Here is a 25,284-nt window from a genome sequence, read left to right on the forward strand (position 1 = left end):
TCATTTATCTGAGTGCCTAGGTGGAGCCACTGGCATTGCAGCAATTTAACTGTGCTCAGAAAGGGATGGGAAAAAATCCTGATGTCTGCATAGACAAGAAGGAGTTAATGCTTGTCGAGCATTATTCTTATACAAATTAAGTCCAGAGCACAGCAGCAGCCTCACCAGCAGGAGCAGATGCTAGGCAGTGATGCAACCTGTGTTATTTACTTAGGCCTCTGTAGTGACCTCAGTGGCTTGCAGACAAAGGACACACATATCTGGAGGTAGGTAGCATGCTGATACCTTCTTTATTCACTTCTTTTTCTTTTACTGCAAACAAGCTCCTGTAATCATCTTGTGTGGAGCAACAGGGGGACGGTGCATTTTTAGCATGGTTTCAGGCAGAGGGGGGAAAAAAGCCTCCAAAGAAGTGACTGAGCTTTGGTGTCTGGTTTTGTACCAATACAACCAGGAACGTTTAGAAGCCATGATGCGTCGGTCCCTCGAACGCAGCCAGCAGCTGGAACAGAAGCAGAAGCGATGGTCGTGGGGAGGAGCACTGGCTGCAGGCTCAGGAGGCAGAGATGGTAAGTGAAACAGGCTGCCTGCATTGCAGATCTGCAAGTGGAAAATGCATGAGATTGTGGAGATAGTAAGTATGATGATTTTATAGTTAGGGTGGTACTGTAGGGGCTACTGCCTTGGGGCGTGAGTAAGTGCTTTGTAATTGCTTGTCAGGCTTCCTCTAATACCTTCTGGGGAGAAAGGTTCCTCCTAACTTTAGAAATGCAGATCATTTTAATAGAGTAACCAGAATCTGTTTGGAGGATGCTAAATGCTAAAATTAAAATTGATGCACTGTGTCCCTTATTATCTTCCTCTACATGGTCTTCCCCCACATACAGTTAGTGAATTTAATATTCACCAAAGGATTGAGTGCTGTCTAAGCCTTGCAAAAGATGATCTTGTTTTGTTTGGTACTTCTAAAAACCTGATGGGAATTTCTAGATGATTATGCAGCATGTGCAGTTTAAAATAGTTTGTTTTTTTCCCCACATACATTCTGTTACTGCTATTTTTGCTTTGGCTTTAGAGCATATTCTTTTTATTACATAATCAGTCATGTGCTGCTTTTATATTTCAAAAAGATGCATGTTTTCTCTTTTAAATCATGCAATTTATTTAATTTTGTCAGGTTTGAATAAACTGATGTTATAGGGAAAAATATCCATGTTTGGGTGATGATGAAATGTGACAGTTACTCTCTTTTAAACTGTGTGTAAATATACTTAACTTTAAAAAGGCAAACTCTGTTTCACATCATAGTTTTCATGGTATGCCATTAAAAAAGTCAGGAAATGAAATATACATTATACTAAAAGAAGTCTCTTATACTTTGAGGAAGAAAACAGTTTTTCTTTGTGATGCAGTTTATGCTTAATTCCAGCTCCCCCAACTTGTTCAGTAATTTCTTTCACCTCTTTTTGCTCTGATTTCTCTGCTGTGTAGGTGAATCAGAAAATACCCCACCCCCTGTTCTAGGTTTAGCTGCCAACACCCTTCCTCCAGACCCTGTGACCTCTACTGCTCCTGCTGATTCCTTCAATGGTATTTCAGAGACTCAAAGTACCATCATGTCTCGTTTATAACTGTTCTAATCACTGTAATCCATCCACTGATCGTGTCCTTCCTAACCACTGTTTCCTTATTATTTCAGTCTGGTACTCTATGGCATTACCCGTAGCAATGTAGACCAATGTCTTTTTAATTTCCTTTTAATTTTGCCATGGTGGAGCAGTGCATGCCTCACATTCCAGCACAGTAGAGGCATTTCATGGTTTTCTCAGTAGCTACAGACTTCCACTGCTCAGATCCTCATCTCTGTTGATTCAGGGGGTGCTCTGTGTTTGTGTGTGTGTATAACTGCACATCTATTTGACAGTTCTAATGGACGTGCACACGTGCTGTTGAAAAAAATTTCAGTTGCACAGTAAGAAAAAATGTGTTCTGAAGACCATGTTTGATCAAAACAGTCCTCTTTTTCCATCTCAAGGGCCTTTTTCTCCTGTATTTTAAGAACAAGTAAATTTGGTATAAACAGCCATGTTATGTTTTCAGCCTCCTGAAATGAATTTTGGCCTAGCTGGTATTTGTAACAAACTCAAGTAGCTGACTTCATTTAAGCAACATTTTGTTTTCTTTTGTATCGTTCAGTTGTCTTTTTTGTGGGTTGTTTTTTTTTAAAATATTTTTCCCATAAAAAACTGTGAAGTAGATGAGTCCTCCAAAATTACAAATGGATTGCATATTGGATTTTTAATCTTGACTGCAAATGTGCTTGGCATTTTGAAAACAAAACACAGCCTGTGCTTCTGAGAACTAGATTCCATCTCTCCCTCCAAAAGGAGGAGCTAGGCTTGGCTATTACTACTGCAGAATGCACAGTAGATGTTATTCTGCCCATGATCTCACAGAAGTATTATTTCTGTGCAAACAGATTCAAATTTTTGTACTAATTGTTGTTCCCGTGCAAAGATATTTGGCTGTGCAACTGATATTTTGCGCATAGCAGCGTTATATGTGCTTTTTTAAAAAAGCAAATGTAGCAAATTGTATTGTTTACTGTAGTAGATGAAGCCAAATCTTGCTAACCCCACTGAGGTGATGATTTGATGGATATAATAGGGATAGCAGTAACTTAGGAGCTGTAGAATTAGGGCCACATACATATCTCTAGCTGAAATTTATTTTTTTTTTGAAAGAAAATTGAAATTTAGGGGACAAAGCATCTCTGGTTTTAGCTTCTGAGTATCATGCAGTGATACTAGTACACTGTAGTAATACTGGAGTGACATTTTTCTTTCATTCAGTTGAATACATGCCAAGGTAGGAAATGGGTATTGTGCTCAAATAGACTTTGTCAAACCATATTTCAGAAGAAAAATGTACCAAAAAGCTGCCTTTTCTAATCTTCTCAAGCACAGAAAGATAAAGCTGAATGGCTGGTGCCAGATCAGTCATCAAAACAGTGAGGTCTCGTCATGCAAGTGCACAAATGTTGGTTATTTCATTTTCCTATTAGAATAATACCTGAGGTCTATCCCAGCTCTTCCAGACTGAAAGTAGAGGGAAGGGGCAATGGAGATGAATTTAGAGTTGTCATGTGTGCAGTTGTTTTCTTTGGGTAACTTTATGTGAATGGCTGGTGCCAGATCAGTCATCAAAACAGTGAGGTCTCGTCATGCAAGTGCACAAATGTTGGTTATTTCATTTTCCTATTAGAATAATACCTGAGGTCTATCCCAGCTCTTCCAGACTGAAAGTAGAGGGAAGGGGCAATGGAGATGAATTTAGAGTTGTCATGTGTGCAGTTGTTTTCTTTGGGTAACTTTATGCTTCTGCTGGTGTGGTGTTTCTTCTGCTGGTGTTGAATATCTTGTATCAGAATAGCTTCATTCATTCAGACCTGATACCATTATTTGCCAGTGGCAGTATAAAAAATAGGCTGTTGTAAAACTGGAATGTTAAACTCACAAGCAGAAAAGTTGCATCCCAAAGCATGTGTCATAGAATGCTGGTCCTCCAGCAGTCAGAGAGAGTTCTCTCATGCCTTATTCAGTGCTATGATCAGTGGCAAGGGCCACAAGTACAATGCAAGGTTAATTTGGGGAGTTTATCAACACCATGATGTGAATACAAATATCTTCAATGCGTTTCTCTGCAGCATGTGACAAACTTTCAGCTTCTACAATGAATCTGCCAAAGCAAATGGAATCTCCAATCAGTAAGCGTCTCTCCTCCTCCACCGCGGCCATAACACATTCCCCCGACAGAGGCAAGTGAACCTGCTGGGCTGCTGCCAGCATCAGCTCCTTCTGCTTAAAGCACTGCTTGTCCCTATAGCTGTGTGATTTGCTTTTGTCTGCTACTCAAAAGAACTCAAGGGTTTGAGGGATTTTAAATTAATACAGTAAAATAGTTCTGCAGCCTGTCCCAAGCTGTCCTGCCATGCTGTAGTCCAGCAACAAATGCTGTGTTTTTCTGATTCTTTTTCAGTTTTTGATACTTCAGCAAGCAGGGTTGTAAGTTCATGCTGCAACTGCAGCAATTTCCTCTAACTGTACCACTTGTGATCTTCTAGCCAAATAGGGAAAAACAAGCAGACCAAATGTGTGGCTTGGCAATAGCTAAGGGATGTACTGTGACCAGGAGTACATCTGATGAGCCACCTGGGAGGCCTCAATCCAGTGACCAGAGTTGTAGAGCCCTTTAATTTGTTACAAAACTCTGATCCACAAGAGACTCAGCAAAAGATGATCATCTTGTAGGATTAGTGGTACTAAACCCTACAGAGAGGACTGAAGGGTTTATCTCCCTGTGAACTCTTTGGAATTTTTAGGTTTGCTTTGTGCTTCTTTATTTCCTTCTCCCTCCATAATTTTTAAACTCTAGTGAGGCAAAATGTATTTACTGAAACAACTGACTATGAAGGCTTGTTTCTAAAATGGAAACAGAGGGTAAATTTATTTAAATTTCTGAATTGCTTCATGAAAACTCATTGGTAGCTTTGAGGTTGTTATGATAGATGGCTATATATACATGTAATAGGAACATCTAAAAATATGTCTTATATAGTTGACACTTGTATTTATAGAGTAGGAAGGAGTGCAGACATATTGTATAAATAAGACTTACATAACATGGTGAGATGGCAGATTTTAAATGCAGTCCCAGGATGGCTGGCACATCAGTGAGCAGCTGCACTGTTATCCCAAAGCTCTTACCTTTTCTGTTGGGGAAGAAGGCAAACCTTTTTCATGCTGAGTCATGAAAGCAACCATTTTGCAGAATAGAACATGCCTCTGAGTGAGAACATGGCCTTAACCTTATTGTACTTACTGTACAGATAGGAAAGGAATTTAACACTATGGAGAAACTAGCAAGCTTTTTTCAGAGGGAAAGAAAATTATCTTCAAATATTTTGATCTCAAACAATTCTAGGGTGGGGTTTTTTTTTCATTTCATTTAATCATTTCATCATTTTGTTTCTGTTATTTTAATGTAACATTGGTTTATTTCTTTGCATTTTAAATTTTATTTTATTTGCTCCCATCCTTCAGCTCACCGCATGCATCTTAGTCCAATGGAAAACTTTCTTGTTTCTCGACTGCTGACTCCCACACAGTCATCTTTAGCCAGAAGCAGGAGTACATTAATGCTTTCTGAGCAGTACAATACTCCAGGTAAAGATGTGACTTACTTTGAAACCATTGAGGTATGTTTTTGGCTGCATTTGCAGAGCGGCTGAAAGAAATGGAGAACTATGAACCAAACGACAATTTACATGATAGTAGAGTATCAGCAATGAACTAAGTTGTTCCTGATAGCAGTGTATTTAAAATCCTGGAAAAACACATCATCTTGTCTGTCATGTTCTGAAGGTCTATTTTAGGGGGAAACAATAATGAAATCATTAAAAATAAAGCTAATGGAAAACCTGAATATATTCACCTAAGAAACAGGTGTTTAGATAAGGGCATGACACCTCTCAGAGGCTTCGTTTGATTTATTAATGTCATCCCCATCATACTCAAATAATATGTAGAACAAAATCCCAGTGCACCATTTGAGCCTTAATTATTTTACCAGGATTCCAATTCTGAGCTGTTAAATATCTTCATACCTTTAAGTGTGTAACTGTGTATTTTTATCTATGTAGGTGTATATACACATATAAAATGATACATACTCAGAGGAATAAAACAGATACTGATACCAAGGTGTCTGTTTTAGAAGTTATTGATCTTTAAGGGATGATAGTTACTGTTCCTATCTGCAAATGGTAGCCTGATAAAGCCATTATTTTGCAAACATCTACAAAACTAATGTTTCCAGTCCTGCTAATACTTAGGCAAGTGCATGACTTCCAGAGCAGTTTCTACTTACAAAGCTCTACCTGGTCATAGCATTGGCTGAGACAAGGCAAAAGTTTAGCAGCCATTTTTACTTTTAATCAACCAAACAAAAAAATCACCCCAGAGCCCACACCTAAACACCTGTCTGCAATAGAAAACAATTTTTTCAGGATTAAATTATTTAGATGATAAAAGACTGATCATCTTCATGATGAGTATTTTCATACACCTTGGTTAAAATAGGCTTAGGTCCTGCATCTCTGCTTTTAATATAAAGCTTGTGTGTTACTTCTTTGTTCAGTGCATAGGGACATTGATATCAAGTGGCTCTAAAATGCTTCCCTTGTTTCTACATTGATAGCAGCCTCTGCTGGAAGCACAAGTGTTGTCATATAGTATTTGGTCTATGAGAAAATTCCCAGTTTTCTTACTGCTCAGGGATCAGCTACTGCTGAGAGTGAGCAAAACCAACTCAAAATTAGATCAATATATTCTGCTTAAGATTTTGAGGTGAATTGCTGTGGCCACCCACAGATGATGTTTTCTGTGTTTTATTTTATATTGATGAAATCATTAGAGATTACTTTTGTCTTTCCCCACTTGTGCTGTTTGTAAACACTCAGCTTTATCTCTCTCTTCAATGCAGGGTCTTTAAAGTAGCATACTAGCATGTCAAACAAGGATACAATTTGGCCTGCAAACTGCTTTTTCACTGAGCTGAAAGAGGAGTGCTGGTTTGGGGAACAGCTTTCTGAACCAGCATCCTCTTGTCATTTCCTCCCAAGCAATTGGGCTGTAGCACAGGTTGCAAACAGCTTTAATCTCAGAATGGCCATTGATGGTTTTGTCAGTCATTGCAGACAAAAGAGTTGAGGGAGATCTCCCATTTGTGATGTACTTCTCACCTCAGAAGTAGCTTCCTGAATGGGGAAGAGGGTTCTTCCTTTCCAAGAGCTCACAATGTGCCTCCTGTCATTATGTTTGGGTCAAAATTGCTCTGCTCCTGCATTTTCTGTAAGCTTAGAAATGAGGAGCTTCAGCTTAAGACTCTAGGGCAATACATTATTAATGTCAATCTGAGTTAAGATATTCAGGCAAACAGTTGTTACTAGACATATAATTAATCCTTTTAACAGTTGAGGTGAAAATATTTTTCTTAAGCAGCCTTTAAGTTTGTGCACATTTTTCTTAATACTCAGTGACCTTATGCCAGCTTGCTGAGGAGTAAGTCAGAGAATACAAAGGCCTAGTTAAACTTTAAAGAAGCATATAAAAAGGCTTCAGAAGAAATTTTATAAGACTACCTCCAATAAAAAGTAACCTAGAAGTGTGAATTTGTTTACTTTAGCACATAGTTACTGTTTTTCCAAAGTCAATATCCTTCTTGACATTGTTGACTAAGATTGGAAACACACGATCACTTGGTTGCAGTTAGTGTCTGTCTGACTAATAAAACATATACTCTGTTGATTGTTCTATATGTATGTGAAAGTTTCATCTTAGAAGACAATATGAACAAAAACCAGAGTAAAATATCCCATTTTAAACAAATCCTGTTCATATTGCAAATAAAAAGAGTTGCCCTGTAAGCTGTAATGTATGTGTCACACTCAAATTGATGTCTGCCACAAATGACAATAACTGAAATACCTACAGCAGCATTTAGTTTAGGTTTGGGTTTTTTGGTTGTTTTTTTTTTAAAATGAAGTATCATTTTGAAAAGTATTTAAGGTATTTAGGAGCATTTGCCATGTTTAGGCTTTAAAACAAAAATCCCCAAACTCCATGTGCTTCTGTCCCCTTCCCTGTTCTGCAGTCTTTGTTCAAAAGTCAAGCTAGAATTATCTGATTACTCTTCTTATCACATGCAAAGGAAGCTGGACTCTTCAGAAGAAAAAAGAATCACAGGCATAGTCAAGTGATTCAAAAGGTATATGAGTAAGAGAGCAATATGTTAGAGATAATTTAAAGCAAGTCCTATAAAATGTTACTTTCAATTGAGACATTTTTACTAAACACAGGACCATGTTGAATGTGTTACATATAATGGGATCTATTGAAACCCTTGTTAAAAACACCCTTGAAAACTACCTCTGAACATTATAACATAAAAGTATGCTGTTTTCTCCTCTCCTTTACTCCCTCTGTCTGTGCTCCTTTATGCTCTTGCTATTGTACTATAACTCTTTAGTATTCCATATCTGTCCTCGTGTAGCACCAGCTAGTCCTCTTAAATCTCCCTACAAGCCTTCCCCCACCCGAAGCACTGACAGGAAGAAGGCAACTTCACCCTCCACTTCCAATGCCATGAAAGGGGCACCTGCAGCTGAAGTTACTCAGGTGGGTTTATAGTGGGTTTAATTTCACTTCTGGGTGAACTGATGTGGCTTTCCCTTTACATGAACACAAAGTGCTACCCCTGCTGTAAGAAACAGCAGGAAGAAAGGAAGCCTTGCATACGTCTGTTGCTTTCGTGCTCCTGTTAAGCAGCATTTTAATATCTTCCTCCTGAGAATCAGTGTTGATCACTGTTATTTGGAGCAGCAACATCTTCGTTTTCAGGGAACTGAGGCATTGACGTGTATGTTTTTGGACTTGCTTGTAACTTCTGGGAATGGGGATGAGAAATAGGATCTTCTCACCAACTATGACTTTCCAGGCTTGCTGGCTAATTAGCAAGCTTCACATATTTCAGAAAATTGCCAACTGTATTGACAGTGCCTGTGTTTTACACCAACTGCTTAACTCTTTTTGTGGATATTTTTAGTGCTGTGTGCTTAAAAATGCATTATTGATCCACTCTAGTTTCCAGAGAAGGAAAAGCAAGTGATTCACCTTCACTGAGTCTACACAGCACAAAACATGTTTTAAATCTGTGGGAGGGCTGTGAAATCCACATAAGGTCCTGTGTCTTGTAATAGTTCATAGTAGGGGAATTTGTGCCATATAAATTAGATGCAAGTGAAAGGACCAAAGCTGGGAGGAAAGATTTGTGTAGTTGTCAGTCTTAGGTATGATTCACAGTGCTACATCAGCAGCATTTCTGTCAGGTGCCTGGCTGCAGTACTGATCATGTCTAAGAGGTGTTGCAAGGGCATGTAGATGATTTTGGAGACTCTGCCCAGTGCCACCACCCCTCCCAAGAACTCTTGTAGGGACCCTGATGTGGTGTTACTTACTGCAGCTTGTGTGCTATGTCCATGCAAAACATAGGGGTGGGTGTGTTATGTCTGTGTGAAATAAAAAAACCTAATGGAATCTCAGTCGTGAGCTGCTGTTTAAAATACTTTTAAATATATGTTACACAAATCTGTTTACATGCCATTTGTTGATAAAGCAATCAAATACACTATTTGAGTTATTGATTCTAATTATGGAAACAAAAATGAACTGTGTTTCTAGACTGAGAAGATAAAGAAAGAGAAGCGACCTGCAACACCTGGTTCATCATCTGGTATGGGATCTCCTCTAAGAAGGTCTGATTCTCCTGCTGCCATGTCCAGAAGATCTGCATCACCTGCAACACCTAAGTATGCCTTTCTTATTAGTGGGCTAATATGCTGTGAACCTCTCATTACCTACAAATAAGACAGAGGTTCTCAAGGAATTCCTTTGAAGTGTTGTATAAAATGTAGTTAATTTTAGTTCCACATAAACTCATATACAGATGGGAGGGAGACAGAGATATGTAGATGAACAAATATAATATATGTAAGATCATGTTAGTGCTCACTAGAGACATTTCTCTACCTTTTCTTAGTCTTCTGAGATTACGGTGCATTTCATAATTTAAGTGAAATTTTACTTAACAGTTACTTTTAATTATGCTTTTGTTTTATTTGATTTTGAAGAAACTGCCTAATATGCAGAAATGCACACAACATGAATACTAACTAAAAATCTCAGCACCTGATAATGCATTTCCTGTCGTTGGCATGGCCACCTGGTTCCATAAATATACTTAACTATATGTCATCTTAACCATCATTTGCTCATTTGCAGACCTCTTTTCTTTTCTTTTACTACAGAGCTGTGGACCTATAGCATATCTGGGCTTAGTGGCAATTGAGTTGCTTTTCTTGGCTGCCTTTTGCTCAAAACTGTAGTCTGTGTACCACGTCTTACAGCTCAGCTCTAAGCAAATGTGTCTTTGTGTTTCTTAGAACAGAATATTAAGTCTGGATCAAATGTAGAAGGATCGTAAAGTAGTCATGGTCTGCAGTAATTGTCTGATTTTGTTGATTGGTTGATTGGTTTGGGTTTTTCCCCTTAGACCCTGTTCATGGGTCCCATTTCTGTATGAAAATTACTTCCTTTTGCCCGATTTTATTTACTTAGCACTTTTTAATCTGATGCTGGCCACATTCTGAACCAGTCTTGGTGATGATCCCCTTTCTGGAAAATTACTTCCACCTCAAAAACTAGCTGGTGTTCCTTTTCTGTTTCAGCTCGGAGGGCATAGCCCTGTAATGGTATATGATTTTGTGTGAATCTGGTTTTGGACAACGTACAGGAGACCATCCAGCTCTGGGCATTCTCTCTGTTTTAGACATCCCCTTGCATGTAACTGGGACACTGCAATTCTTGCTTCATATTATAGGGCTACAAATTATCAAATCTACAATATTATATATATACTGTCATCAGATTCTGAACTACATACATTTTGTAAAAAATGGAATTATATGAAATGTTAGTGACAATCAGCTTTTTTTATTATGGTTTTGAGCAGATCATTGTCTGGTGGACTCCAAAATATACAGGAAAAAAAGTTCTAGCTATAAAAATGTGTATTATTCCATAAGTACTGATAGTCCCTGCTCAGAATGCATCTTTTAATTCTTTCAGCCACTATAAGAGACATACCAAGAGATGCATTTAGTTACGCAAAATGATTGGTGGGAAATGTCAAGTGCTTCTTGTTGGGCAGACATTGAACAGGTTGGAGTAGACCATCATAGAGACATCTGGGGATAAAAAGACAAAGCTTTTGTGAAGCAGATGTTTAGTGCTTCATGAAAAAAGTATGCTCAGTCTTAATTTGTTTTCTTAATTTGATTTCCATAAAAGGTTAGGCTAAGATGCAGAATTTTTTCCCAGAGGTGCAAATTACAAGAACCTTTTTACAGTAAAATGTTTTCATGCCTATGAGGAATATTGGAATACCAGGAATACTGTTTTTAGAGGAGGAAACAGATGCTACACTAAGAAGCCTATTGATGGGTTGGTCTGTGATTGTGAGTCACAGTAGTGATCTTTTTTTTCCTCCCTCCTTCTCTTTCTCAAGAGAATCTGTTTCTGACCACTGCTAGAAATACATTACCAAGCATTTAATCTTAATGTGGCCCAATTAGAACATCCTCCTTGACCTTATGAGAATTTTAAATCCATGTTTCTTACTGATTGCAGACAGACAGTTCTGCTTTAGCACTTTGTAAACTTCCCTAATCATTTTAAAATGAAAAAGGTGTCCTGATCACCATATTGAATTATTATATAAGCATAACTAATAATAATATAATATGTACATTTATTCATACAAGTTTCAACTTAACAAATTTCCACAGTTAATTTTCAATAAAAAGGTAAGATTAGACAATCTGAAGGAAGGTTCCCAAAGCCTTATTGCCTATATTGAAACCCACTTACCAGCAAGATCATTATCTGGCATTTAAGTGTAATTTTCATCTGACTAAATATGTTTGCAAATACTCATTCTCTTTGCAAGCCTAACAATCTTTTACAAGTTTAACTTTTCTCCTTCCAGCACACTATATGGCCAAAAAATACCCTGGAAGAAATAAGAATACGTATTGTACAGCATTACTAGTTAGTGATCCTGCATAGCACCTTAACTTTGAAAGCTGTTGAGAAAAGAATCAAGTGTGGCCAGTGATTTACATGACAATGAGCTGTATGAATTTCTATTCTTAAAAGCATGTGACTTGACATTCAGGTTTTCTTGGTATTGTTCTAGTTACTAGTTCTTCATAGTTGTCATCTTGGTTTCTGAGTGGCAGTTGCTTGTCTTCTTTATATATTATTTCATTATTTATTAACTAAAAAGTTCTTTTTATCATGGTAAAGTAACTGAAACAGGATCAAAGAAGACAATAAACCTTCAGTCTAAAGTGATTGTTGGAAGAACAGAGTTGCAGTAATTACATTAATAAAATATTAATGTTTGTGCAAACTTTACTGAGAAAGCAAAAAAGGTCAGCCCAAGAACATAACATCCAAGAGAAAATGAGTGAACAGACATGAATATAAAAAAGAGAAAAGGTGAAAAAAAGTTATTTTGAGCAACAATTAAAAGCAAGAAAGGAGTTAAACACTTTAAGATATTTGAAAAAGTAAATACATCAAGAAATGTCACAAGAAAGAAATCCAAAACTATTGCTTTGAATCTAATGTGGATCAGTTGACAGAAATGAAAGTTAATTGATTAGAGAGTTGGAATAATTGATAAATTATGTTTAATTTTTTCAATTACTATTGGATACTGATTGTGTAAAGTGCTCCTTTTCTTCAGATCTCTCACAAGATCAATAATACCAGGGGTTTTGGTAAGGTTTTTTTTAATGCTTCATCTTCGAAGATCTATAAATTAATTGGTTTATTCTTGCAGTATCCCTCAGAGAATAACTAAGTGTCCTTTCTTATAGATCGGGAAGGCAATAAAGCCTGTGTCCTTCACTTGTCTTTGGGTAAATAGTCCCTGTGAAATCAATGGCACCTGACTGAATCAAGGAAGTAGGATTTAGTTTTAAGTGTCTTCAGATAAATCATAGTATAAGGCAGTGAATAAAAATGGAAAGCCCTGACAAGCCTCTGTCACATTCATTTGCCTAAGAATTACCTCATATGAGAAGGAGAAAGGGGCAAGGGAGCAGGGAAAAGTGACTACAGTGCTGCTGGTAGGTGGTGGTTTGTGTTTTGTTTCCAGTTCCCAGACTGTGTCATTCTTTGCTCATTGTTTCACTAATTGAACCTCCTAATTCACTGGTTCTTTTGCGCAACAGCTCACATTGGGTCACACTTTTGACCTCAGACATGCATATACTCGATCAAATTGCCAGATACTGATGGAATATGAACATAGAGTAGTAAAAAAAAACAAACCCCAAAAGTTGTAAAATTTAAAAAAATGAATTATTAGAAATGTGTCTGCATGTGGAGAATTTCCCACAGAAGTAAATTCTATGTCCTACAGTGACCTAGTTTTAGATTTTATTTCATATGTGCTACATTTAGAACTCTTGATCTTTGTTTTGACTTGGATAGGTAAAACCAATGGGTAGAATGTTGGATCGAGACTATTTTGAGGTTTTTTTTCAGCAGTTAGCTAGATAATGGGCCAGTTCAGGATTTTGAAATATCTGTAATAATGCAGCTATCAAAATAACTATTCTATAGACCTATGCTGAGTTTGTGCTCTTTTAAGAAATGGAAAAGAGAAATGAATCCGTCTCTGCCTAGAAATGATCAAAACTAAGAGGGAAAGAAAGCTGCTTTTGAGAAAATATCACAGATAGCAGAGCAAAGCTGTCAGAACCCAGGAACAGCTTGTGATGAGAGCAGTGTCAGAACACAGGCTTGAGAACACACAAGTCCTCTGTGTGGCTTCAGCAGAGCTTTTGTTGAATTAATGGGGAGTTAGGGGAAAAAATAATGCAGCCTTGGCATGGCTGCAAATTTCTAATTTACAGTCAGCCTTCTGAGCAGCCCTAACCAGAGACCTGTCACGTACCTGGCTTTTCAAGAACTCATTCTGTTCTCTCCCTTGCTGTTTATGGCCAGAATTGGATATAACCTCTGATTCATGTGCCACATGTACTTCATTTTCTCGGCTTAGCAGAAGTAAGCTCAGAACTCCTCTTGTGCTCTTCCAGGGACATTCTTCTGCAGTATGGGCTATCCCTTTCAGAATTCAATAAGAGCCATTGTTATTCAAGGATCAGTGGCTCCTCACACCTGATAGAGGTTCTAGCAGTGCATGTAAGGGTCATCTTCTTACATGCTGCTCCCCCCATGTCAACACAGGGCAGTTAGGTGAGAAAACTGATACCTTCTTGGTACTTCTGTATTCCCCTGTAAAATCTAGTGACTGAGAGGAGTGAGCTATCAGATAGCTAACATGCTAACACTTCTTGGATTTTAGGGATTTATTATCTTAATTCTCCAGTCCTCATCGGGCACAGTTCTGTGTTCCCACATCCTTGCCATGGTTTCATTACATCCCTTTTCTCCCAGGGCAAAACTAAAACTCCTATATGAGTGTTTGTACATTATTTTCTTAATAATCCCGTTTTTTCTGTCTTCACAGTCAAGTTTGGTGCATTCTGGTGTAAGGCAGCATAACTTAAATACTATTTACTTTCCATTAACAATTCTGCCTGTGTCTGGGAACATTAGGGATGGTACTAAGTTGACAATATGTTTTAAATACAAGGGTGAAAGCAATGCTGATTTAATCCTTTTTATAGGCATCCAATAAATGCTGAAAAAATGCTAAAAAAATATTCCCAATGGACTTTGTCAGCTTTTTATTCTTCACACTGCACTGCTGTCATCCTTGCAGCAATCAGTCTCTTACATGCTTCTCGCTTTTAGTTGCTTTAAAAGAAGCAAAGTCATACTTGTTCTTCTGGCCCAAGAGCTGCAAGAAATAATTACTGTAGGTCTAAAAGTTCAAAGATGCGTTACTTAAATAAAACACTCAATACATATTTCTAGTCCAGCAGCTAAGTCATACAGCCAGTCTGCTCTAATGCCTAATTCAGTGCAAGGTATATAGCTCTCATGACTAGACTCCTTTCTACTAACCTCTTTAATTTGATTGTCATGTCTTTATTGGAGAACAATTACTTCAGTACTAATACAGAAAATGACTCAGCCTTAGTTATTAGTCTGTTTTGCTCCTCCTGTCACAACAAGTTAAATAAAAAGCATTGCAAGGAACTTGTGGTAAAGTTGGGAACGTAAACCAAAGACAGCAAGAAGGAGCTGTGCTTTGAAGAAGTGTCTAATTAGCTATAAACATCCTTTGTGCTGCAGAGAAACATAAATGTTTTTTGCTTTTTATTTCCTTTGAAGAAGTGTCTAATTAGCAAGAAACATCCTTTGTGCTGCAGATAAACATAAATGTTTTTTGCTTTTTATTTACCAGATACATTTTTTATGAAATGCAGTTGGAAATTACTGTAATGATGAGGCATGTGTGAGATGGGGCCTTGAAATCTCTGCCTTTGCCTTCAGAAGGGCCTGGGAATCTATCCATATCCTACAGACAAATCTAAAGACAATGCTAGAAACAGATTAGTTCAACACCAACTAATCTCACTGGCTTCTCCCACTGCTGTTTTTCTCAAGAGCTGGAAACAGACTTGCCTGTTCACATCTGCCAAAGCCTGTTTCTGTCGTGGAGCAGCAGGAGTAGGGGGTGGCAGCAGGGCAGGCAAGGATAGGGACATCACCCACAGCACTCCATCCCATAGCAAACAAAAGAAGTGACCAGGGTGGGTCTGGTGATAGTGACCAAGGTCAACCAAGCATCCAGTAATAGCCAACAAAGGCCCTTCTGAGGCAAGTCCAAGGATGAGCCAGGACATCACATCAGGATCAGCAGGTTAGGAAGCCAAGAAGAACAGGCTTACTTACTGCTTAGCTCAGGCAAGGACCAAGGGCAAGGACTTGAGCCAACAAGGAGCTCCTGGGCCCACAGGCAGAGGGTACCTGAGCTGAACTTTTAATTTAGTTGGTTGCTACTGTTCCTAGAGCCCAAGGGCTTTTGGAGTCTGTGATGGCTCTTCAGTGGGAGTAGGAAATTACAGGTGGTGCAGTACTCTGCGGTGTTTTCCTCTCCACGAACCAGTCAGCTCTGAATGAGCTCCCTGTGTTCTAGTGTATCAACCTCTTTCAAATGCAGCATAATATGGTGGGAAAGAACCCTTTCTTCTACTGAATTCATGAGTTTGTGGGGGGAGTTGAAAGATGTCTAATTTTTATTGTCTGCTCTGTAATGCAAATGCTGTTCCAGTTATAATAGTTTCTGACCACACAATGCTATAGTTAGATCTATATAGAACTTGCCACTACAGCCCATTAATTTTCAGCCATTATCCATGTTTTTCTTGCTTGTGGTCTGCCAGGAGGAGTGTATAGTCCAGAAAACATATATGAACATATATAAAAGTCTATATTGTGTAGATGAATTGTGTAGATGTAAATTGCATATTCATAAAGAAGGTGAAAACTACATGTGTAATGTCCATGTTAATGCAGGATTATTTATTCTAATGGGACTCACAGAAATCATTACTTTAAGATTGTAATCTCTCTATTCTCATACTACTTAGTCACACAGCTCAGCCTTTTTGAATATTACCAATATTTATTGCTAGTTACTGGTGTTACATAAATAACGCATTGTGTTTGTGTGTGGTTTTGTTTCCTGCAATCTGTTCTCTTTAATGTGCACCTATTTTCAGGGAATATCAAGTATCTTTACCCTTCTTCTTTCCTAGAATTGACTTCAGGGTTATCACTTTGCCTGAAGTGTGCAACAGCCAAATGAGCAGTGAACTGCATTGCTGCTGTGCATCATCATCACTGCAAGTGCAGCTGTGGGAAAGGTTGCAGGGGCTGAGTTTTGAGTCTTGAGACTGTTGCATTGGTGCTGAAAAAAACACTAATTGAAACAGCAGAGCTGTCCAATGGTTTGGTCAGTTCTGCCTCTTTCTGTGGCACCCATCTTCACCTTTGTATATAGTAGTATTTGGTGCTTTTTTGGAAAATCAGATACTGATAAAAAAAGACCATGTTTGGCAAGGTGGTATTCAGATGAAAGCAGCACACTGTAACTCATTATAATTCTATTCTACAGACCAGCAGCCATAGCTTTGTTATTAATGCTGAGAAGGACTGTGGAACATAGTGACGTTGACAGAATTGTTATGAAATGGTCATTACCAAAATCATTGGTTTAGGTAGTCCCTGATTTCCTGTCTATCACCTGACCTCACGTAGTATTACTGGTCTATTTAGATGAGAATTTTCTGTAGTCATGTGCACTTACATGCCACTTCCCTGAATTTCAAGGTCTGATTGTTGCATCCAGCTGGTTCTTAAAACAACTGATGCTCCTATGTCGCCAGAGACAAGAAAGAAGAACAATATATGTGAGATGGAGTTTGATTCCAAGCATTGTAACATATGGCCTGTTTTCATTTTTGTTTTCCCTCATCAGGACAGCTGCAAAGACTTATCCTCAGTCTCCTAAAAACACCAAACAGTATCCAGCTTCTCCTGTGAAGCATCGTGCCACTTCTAATCTCAACCAGGAAACTCCTAAAAAGAAAGCAGACAAGGAGAAAGAAAATGTCAGTCAACAAAAGTCCCCAGGAGCACGCACTGATGAGGCAGGCCAGGTGGCTCCTGAGAAGCATGTGCCTTCTGTTGGAAAGACTGAGAATAGTGAAGGTGAGCATTACTGCAAGAACGTACTGCAAGATATCATGGGTCACTAAGACTTATAGACAGTGATGAGTTGTTCTTTTCATGAAGCTGCTCAGTCATAGGCTTTTGAGAATGTGTAAGGATACATATTGGAACCTGTAAATGTATATTCTTCACTAATATGCCAAACCTGCTTGTTAATGAGGATGTGAAAATGCTGAAATCCAGGGATGCCCTTACCTATTCCATACCCTATCTGCTGAAAATGCTGAGGTGTGCTTTTAAAAAGGTGTCTTACCAGTGTGAACCAGGCCCATTTCAGTCTGGAATTGCTGGGCAATCTCTTTGTTCCCTGCCTAACTTCCCACCTTTGGTTATCAACTCCTAGGGAAGATCACAGCAGGAACAACTGATGCAGAAGAAGCCTCAAAGATTCTAGCTGAGAAAAGGCGACAGGCTCGCCTGCAAAAGGAACAAGAAGAAAGGGAAAGACAGGAAAGAGAAGAACGGGAGAGGTATCTCTATTGATTTGTGAAACTTACTACCTAATAATTTAACCTGTATCATTGAAGATACTTGAAACTGTGGTAGTTTCTTTTATCTCAGTCTTGTGTTTCATTAGTGTCTTTTGCAGTCTCTGTGACTAACAAAGCTAGAAAATAATAATTTGGCCTCTTTAAGAAGCCTGAATAAACTATTACTTATCTAAATACTTCAGGGATGTCCACACTGCAATGTATTGCACATCATTAACTCTGCATGTCTGGATTCAGCTTTGTTTTTTCTTAGAAAAAACATGGTGGTGGAATCACCAGTTCTTGCCAGTTTGGCCCTGAACCCCTGGTAGAATGATAAGAATGTTCATTTGGCAGAGCAACTCTTGCCTCTTTGTTGTATCATGGCACCTTTCATGAAACTGTGTGCTGATGCATATGTTATCAGTTCCTGCTGTACATACAATAGGATTCATGCTAAACAAGATGATGAAGCTTTTTAAACACTGTTTCATTTTTTGCAGGCTTGAAAGAGAAGAACAGAAAAGAAAGGCAGAAGAAGAAAGACTTCGTCTGGAAGAAGAAGCTCGTAAGAAGGAGGAGGAAAGAAAACGTGAAGAAGAAGCAGCTAGAAAAAAGGCAGAAGAGGAAGCCAGGAGAAGAGCTGAGGAAGAGCAAATGCTAAAGGAAAAGCAAGAAAAAGAGCTCCAGGCCAAACTTGAGAAACAGGTACTATCTCAAACAGAAATGTGAAACTTTGTATTCGTACATACATATACAGACATATAAATAAATAAATACTTTATAGTATTTGATAACATGCCTGAAATAAATAATGACCCTATCATATTTTGCACATTTTGATTAGAAGGAAGAAGCAGAAATGAAAGCCCGTGAGGCAGCTGAACAGCTTCGGCTTGAAAGGGAACAAATCATGCAGCAAATTGAGCAAGAAAGACTGGAGCGGAAGAAGGTAGATATTTGCATGTCAAGATAATTATTTACTTTCTTGTTTAAATACATAACCCAGGAGGTACCCAACAGTACCTGCTCATACTAATCTGGAGGGATTACAGATGGATGTGTATGCCTAATTTAGTATTTGCTACTTGCATGTTAGAGGAGCATGGGCATCGAAATTTGTAACAAAGTAGAATTGCCTGAGGCAAATGACTTTTTACTCTGCACTGAGCAAACACAGATTCAGCCTCCACCTGAAAAGTTCCTGAGGCAAACAGGGAATGACATGCCAAGGCAAATGTCTATTGCCACCCAACCCAGGACATCACAGACTACTGAGGAATATGAGTGACTTTGTTTAAAACTTACTCAGCAAGAGCTCTGTGTCATCAATTGAGAAAGTTTGTGATTAACAAACGACTTTTCTCCCACCTGGCTTGTCTCTGGTTGTGTTAAGCAGAGGCAGCAGTACTGTCTGGCCACTGCCACACCAGAAATGGCTGCAGCTGCATAAATTAGCTTTGTCTACAGCTTTGTGGCAGGAAAGAGAGAACAGCTCTAGAATCTCTGTCAGGTACAAAGGGTCACCTATCCATACATGTTACTCCAATATGTTTTTAAGTGTTTACCACTGAACTGGAGACATGTTACAGTTGCAGATTAGAATACCAAACCAAAGTCTCTTAGGTCTGAAATAGTTTCCTTTTTTAAGAATAAAGAAGGATAACAAAAGGACTGTAGGGTAATGCCTTATACATTTCCAGCAAGAGTAACTTCAGGTATTTCATTTCTCTCTTCTATTCCAAAAAGCCTAACTTGTTTTACAGGAACTATTTGGAAATAGTTGGAAAAGTAACTAGATTCAAACAGCTACTGTTGGTTTTAAAAATATGCCTTGTTCCAGAACTGAGTACAACCCATAACTGCAAACACCTGGTATTAAAATGCTTGTTTCTAAATTTCATCTACTGAGAACACCATGTTCTGGTAGGTGAAATGCAGCTCCAAGATGTTTTCTACCTTTTGTTTTCTTTATTTTTCTTAGTTGTTCTCCCTTTTTCAAGACTGTAAAGTAAAGTTTCTTTTTGTCATTTTTCTCCTTTATCAGCCTCTTGTGTTAAATATTCTGTCTGCTGTCTCATCATCCAATTTATTTTGATTTGTAGAGAATAGATGAAATAATGAAGAGAACAAGGAAGAGTGAAACACCAGAAATAAAGGTATGAAGCCGTATGTGGTTGCAGGATTTTTTTGTTTTGTTACCATATGTGGAAATGAAATTCTAGAGTAGTTTCGTGTTAGTATATTTGGGTACACTCTAGACCCAAATTTTAGTTGCATTTCAAAGTGAGAATGACTATTGCTGTGTCACAGTCATTGCTGTGTCACTGCTAGAGACACAGCTTTATGCAACTGTTGTGCTCTAGCAAAGTGGCAGCAGCCCATTCCTGGATGCTGGAGCTGTAATGTTTGCTGCTATTAATGTGTCTTTTCCTGCTTTGTACTAGTCAGTGAATTAGTAACTGAGCTCTCCTTGTTAAGCCTGTCAGGAATGTAGGGTTGAAAACAAGCCAATTGTGTCCAGCTAAGAAGTGACAGTCAGGTTTCCACATCTAATCTACTAAGGAAACTTTCTTCAGTTACCTTCAGAGAATGTTTGCTTTTTGTATTTAAAAAAATTTTAAACTGCTATGCCTAATTAAAAAGGGGGGAAAAAAATCCTGTCTTGCTGTTGCTGCCCTTTGTCACCCTGTGGCCCTGGACAGTCCTGCAAGTCTCAATACCAGTCAGTTCCATGAAGGTTACAGTCCTTCCTCTAATAAAGTTGTGTCATTACTTGATTTCAGAAGGAAGAGCCAAAACTGGAGATACCATCAACCTTGAATGTGGAAAAGCAACCAAAGGCCCTTGTGCTCAACCAGCCAGGTAAAAATTGCCATGTTTTTCTGACCTGTTTACACAGTTGGTTCTCTTCAGATTTTGTGATCTGAGGCAGAGCACTGTGTATTATCACAAGTTCTTTGCTTGTGATACATTTGTGTCAGTGACAAATGTGAGAAACTGGAGACAGCTTTGCTTTGCCACTTAAGCAGAAGCAGAAGAAAGTTTCTACTCCATTTTGAGTACCTGATGTAGCATTTTTGTAAATGAAAAGTTCCAGTCTGCCAGTAGGTTTGGTTACTGCAATCTACCTTCCAGTTTTGAAGGTAGAAAAGTTTTGCACACAGCCAAGCTTGCAAGCTTTTCATAGCATGGCTCTAAGTCTTATATTTAATTTGAATTTATAACAAAAAGCATATGTATTTAAAGTATTATTAAATAAAATGTATGTATCTGACATTTCTCGGTATTTTGTTTACTTCCCCAGGGTAAGGCTCTTAGTACATGTCATAAAAGACATGTAGTTCTCTTCCTGTTTCCTCAGATTTAAAAGATGTAGCATAAAGAGCAGGTTCGGAGTGGAAAAGAGGAATGAGTATGTTAAGATGAGTCATGGATTAAACTAAGTCCTACTGCATTGTCAGTCTTCCTTTCTACTCCATCTATAAATTAAAAGAATTTGTGCTTTTTCTTTTTTTAAAGAAGTTTCTACTGTCATAATTTCTAACTTTCTTTTACAGAGATCAATGGATTGGCAACCTGCCTGAAAAATAAAAGCTTAGAAAGTGCTGCCTCTGTAATCCCTTCCCAAGATGTAGTTGCTAATGGACTAAAGTCAGTTTCAGGACTTATTCAGCTGGAAACTGTTGATGGGAAATCTAACAGCATGGAAGATTCAACAGATGAGGTTCAGTCCATGGATGTGAGGTACAGACCATATCTGTCAATAGAGATTGTGGAATTCATATGAGACACAAAATTTTCTGTTTCATTTATTAATACTTTACTAGTTTACTTCTCACCTGCCCCACAACGTGGCAGTCAGGTGTCGACTGTGGTGTCTGTTCTTGGCAGGATGCAAGTTGGTTATTTCAGACAAGAGCCACAGAACATCCTCTCACTCTCACATATTTGGTAGGAGGTGATGTGATGTGTGTGTGTGTGGGCTCTGAAATCTTTCTGCAGTCCTGACTTAGGGGTTCCATACAGGTTTGCTCAAACCTCTCAGATAGTTTTGTGAAAGCAGCTATTGAGATACTGTTCTGCTGTCACCAGTTTTTCATTTGTCTCAAGGCTGCATAGCTGTGCTACATGAGCTTTTCTGCCTCCATACAAACAGAATAAAGAAAATGATGAATTTAGAATTTTAAGTAGTTAATAAGTAGAAATGTATGGAAATCAGTAAATAACTTTGTGTATTAAATACTCTTGGATTTTGGTGAAAGGGCATGCAGGAAAGAAGGATTTTTTTTTATTTACATATTTTTATACATAAGCAGTTAATTTAAGGCTGCTATGAGAAAGTTAGCTCTGAATTTTAAACATGGAATTTTTATACAGTTCTTCCTTATTCAGTAAGCCAAATGAACCTCATGTACTGTTTCAGCATTTCCAGTAAATATGCATAAATACATAGGAAATGCCCTACTGGGGCAGAAGTCCATGTTCATATTTGGTCTTGGAGAGTACTAATAAGAAAAACTAGTCGGGGAGAGCAGCTGAGTCCACAACAGTTTTGCCCTCAACGCACCCACCACCCCATCATGGTTTTAGTAATGTTTGTGAAACCCTCCATCTGCCTTCTCTTCTCCAGACTAAAATGCACTGGCCTTACTAGTCTCAGCAAAGTACCAGGCAGCTGCAGCATTTCTTAGATTTAATTCTGGGATTTCTATATCTGAAGTATATCATAAGGTCTTAAGAAATAACTTTTTATTTAAGATGTGAAATGTGAGTGCTTCAAGTATTGTTTGCAGGGTCGGGACGATAATTTGAAAGATGCCAAAAACATTTGGGTAAGGGAATGGTGCAGGGACTGAAATAATGAGTGATGAGTAAACTCAGTTTGATAATGTTCCAGAAATGTGGGTTTAGGAGATGAGTGCTCACATCACACAGCTACTACAAACCTTAGTCCTGAAGGCATACAGATTAGGTATGACCATCTATCCTGAACAGGGCAACCTCTTTTTCTTTGAATTAGGACATGTTCTAGGTAAAGGCTCACTGCAGCTTAAGATAAGTGGTACTTTTTGAACAGTCAGAAGTTTAGTTTGATTTTTACACACCTCTTACTCTGTATCTTCCTTTCATTTGTCTTTCATACAGCCCAGTTTCAAAAGAAGAGCTTATCTCTATCCCTGAATATTCACCCATGAATGAACTCATGCCTGGTGTTTCTTTGGACCAAAATGGGACAAGTAATGCCAAGGCTCTTGAAGACCTCTTGGATTTCACAGGCCAAGCTACCTACTCCAAGATGTCCAGTGATACCATTAGCCTAGATGACTGTAACAAAAACTTGATTGAAGGATTTAACAGTCCAGGACAGGAAAATACACTTAATTCTATCTGTTGACAGCCTTGCTTTTCAGCAGAACAGATACAGGTACAGTATTGTGATAAACATCTTAGATACCATAAATTGCTGTGATTACTTTCTAGCTTCCCCACAAAATCCAGGAGCGGCACACAGCAATGTGGAGAGAGAAAAAAAAAGCTGGTCTCCTGGATATTTAAATTCAGCATAATCTTTCATATTTGCAGCACTGTAATTTGGCATCATATGCAGACTGAGTGTATCATAGCAACCACAAGCATCTGGTAAATGGAAGCATTTCCTTTGTGCATTGAGAATATAGTGAGGAGAGTTGTGGTTTTTTTCCTATATATCTTTGGAACCTGTTAGCATGAAGAAAACAGGTAAAAGTGGGACCAGTCTAGAAAGTGGTGTTGTGGCTGCTTACTCTTTGCTGCTGCTGTAAGAACTTGCAGCATGGTGTAGAGTCACATGCCCCAAAATGCTGGCATGGTAAAAACCATAGTAGGCTTCAGACAGTTTCGAAGTACAATGCTACAGTCAATTCTTTTGAAGGAGTATATTCTAAATTACAAAACTGAGGTCATCTGACTTGCATAGCTGACTTGATATTTTTCTCTCTCTTTTTAATTGACAGAGGTAACAATTTGTGGAGGATATATATCCCTGTGATGCTACTGGCATTAAAATATGAGCTTGTCACTTGAAAAAGCTTCTGCAGTCCTTGAACACTGGATTTTCAATAATCAGAGCTGAATATAACCTGTCTTCCCAGGGAATATGTTGAATAACTGACTGCTTTTGGTAGAAACCAATGATCTAGAGCCTTGATGCTTTCAGGGAAGATGGAGTGTGCATTAGAATTTGAGCTTTAGCTGCTAATAAAGCACTTAATTCTTCTTTTAATTTAAAATTCATCTCAACACTTCACTGTGATTTTTACCTGTGCATTTGATTTTGAAATAATTATTCCCTAAGCTTTATCACACATCATTAAGACATCTTTTTCTTGTAAATAATGATGGGGTTTGCCTACAGTGCATTGAAACAAAATAATATACTGTACTTTAGTTTTGTGCCTATCTTTTTTTGTCTTTAATAAGAAGTTACTGGCAACTCTTTTGAGGTGTATAATTCAAAACTGTAGCTGAAAAGGCTTGAAAAAAATGTACAACTGCTGGAATCAAAAGAGCCTTTTTGTTGACTGTGGAGTGTGGGAACTATCCCGTTATGGTTATGTCGACACTTTTAGTCACTAGTGGCACTTACTGGTTAATATTAATTAGTCTGGGAGCAACTATCAACTATGTGTTTAAAAACATTTTGTGTAACACCTGTAAGCAAAGTAGGCAAAATGCCTAATGTAATCCCTTAATATAGATATAGTATAGCTGTAGTAGATCCAAGTGTGAGTGGTCAGGAGGATGAGAGAACCTGTTAACCTGTGAAGATGCAGACACTTGATTGATACCACCAGGCTTTCTATCACATGGAGAACTATTTTGTCTTCCTGCAGGCTCAACAAAATGAGATTTAGTCAGCAGCAAAACAATATGTGAATGTTGCAGCAGAAACACAAAGGCTGAGACACAGGCAGGAAACACCAGGGACCCCTTAACATGCTGTCAGCATCTTATGGAACAGTCCACATCAAGATGTACAAGGTCTGCACATCGTGTGCCATACATTGTTAGCTTTATTTCTTTTGGTGAACCTTTAATGCTAGATCAGGTGCTGCTTTGAGGACACTTTTGTCCAATTCCTCATAACAGTAAATTATAAATACAACTCTCTTTGGACACTAACACAAAAGAAGCGAAAATTTGTGGGGATGTGGGGTTTTTTGCTTCATTTTTGGTTGTTTATTTGTTTGGGGGTTTTGGGGTTTTTTCCACATGTAAGGGAGTTCACAGTGTAGACTGAACTCAGTTGTAGCACCATTCTTGTGCTCTTTAAGGTCAGCAGTGGGAAAGTAACCAATGATATTCTGTGCAATGCATAAAGAAATCATACCTATGACAACCCAGCTCTATTTATGTTTGTGTACTTCAAAGAA

At 38.3% G+C, this 25,284-nt stretch overlaps 1 protein-coding gene across 1 annotated transcript; it reads left to right on the plus strand.

Moving 5' to 3' along the window:
• Positions 1-24,396, plus strand: MAP7D2 (MAP7 domain containing 2). Its single transcript, XM_009080680.1, has 16 exons — positions 1-266; positions 455-569; positions 1,492-1,590; positions 3,707-3,817; positions 5,103-5,225; positions 8,089-8,237; positions 9,300-9,427; positions 17,146-17,378; positions 17,743-17,869; positions 18,373-18,577; positions 18,717-18,821; positions 19,975-20,028; positions 20,656-20,734; positions 21,430-21,616; positions 23,018-23,297; positions 23,866-24,396. The coding sequence occupies exons 2-15, from the start codon at positions 470-472 to the stop codon at positions 23,265-23,267; spliced, it is 1,950 nt and encodes a 649-aa protein (XP_009078928.1). The 5' UTR covers positions 1-266; positions 455-469; the 3' UTR covers positions 23,268-23,297; positions 23,866-24,396.
• Positions 24,397-25,284: the final 888 nt, after the last annotated feature.

The sequence above is a fragment of the Acanthisitta chloris genome, unplaced genomic scaffold, assembly GCF_000695815.1.
Source record: "Acanthisitta chloris isolate BGI_N310 unplaced genomic scaffold, ASM69581v1 scaffold10158, whole genome shotgun sequence".
NCBI lineage: Eukaryota > Metazoa > Chordata > Aves > Passeriformes > Acanthisittidae > Acanthisitta > Acanthisitta chloris.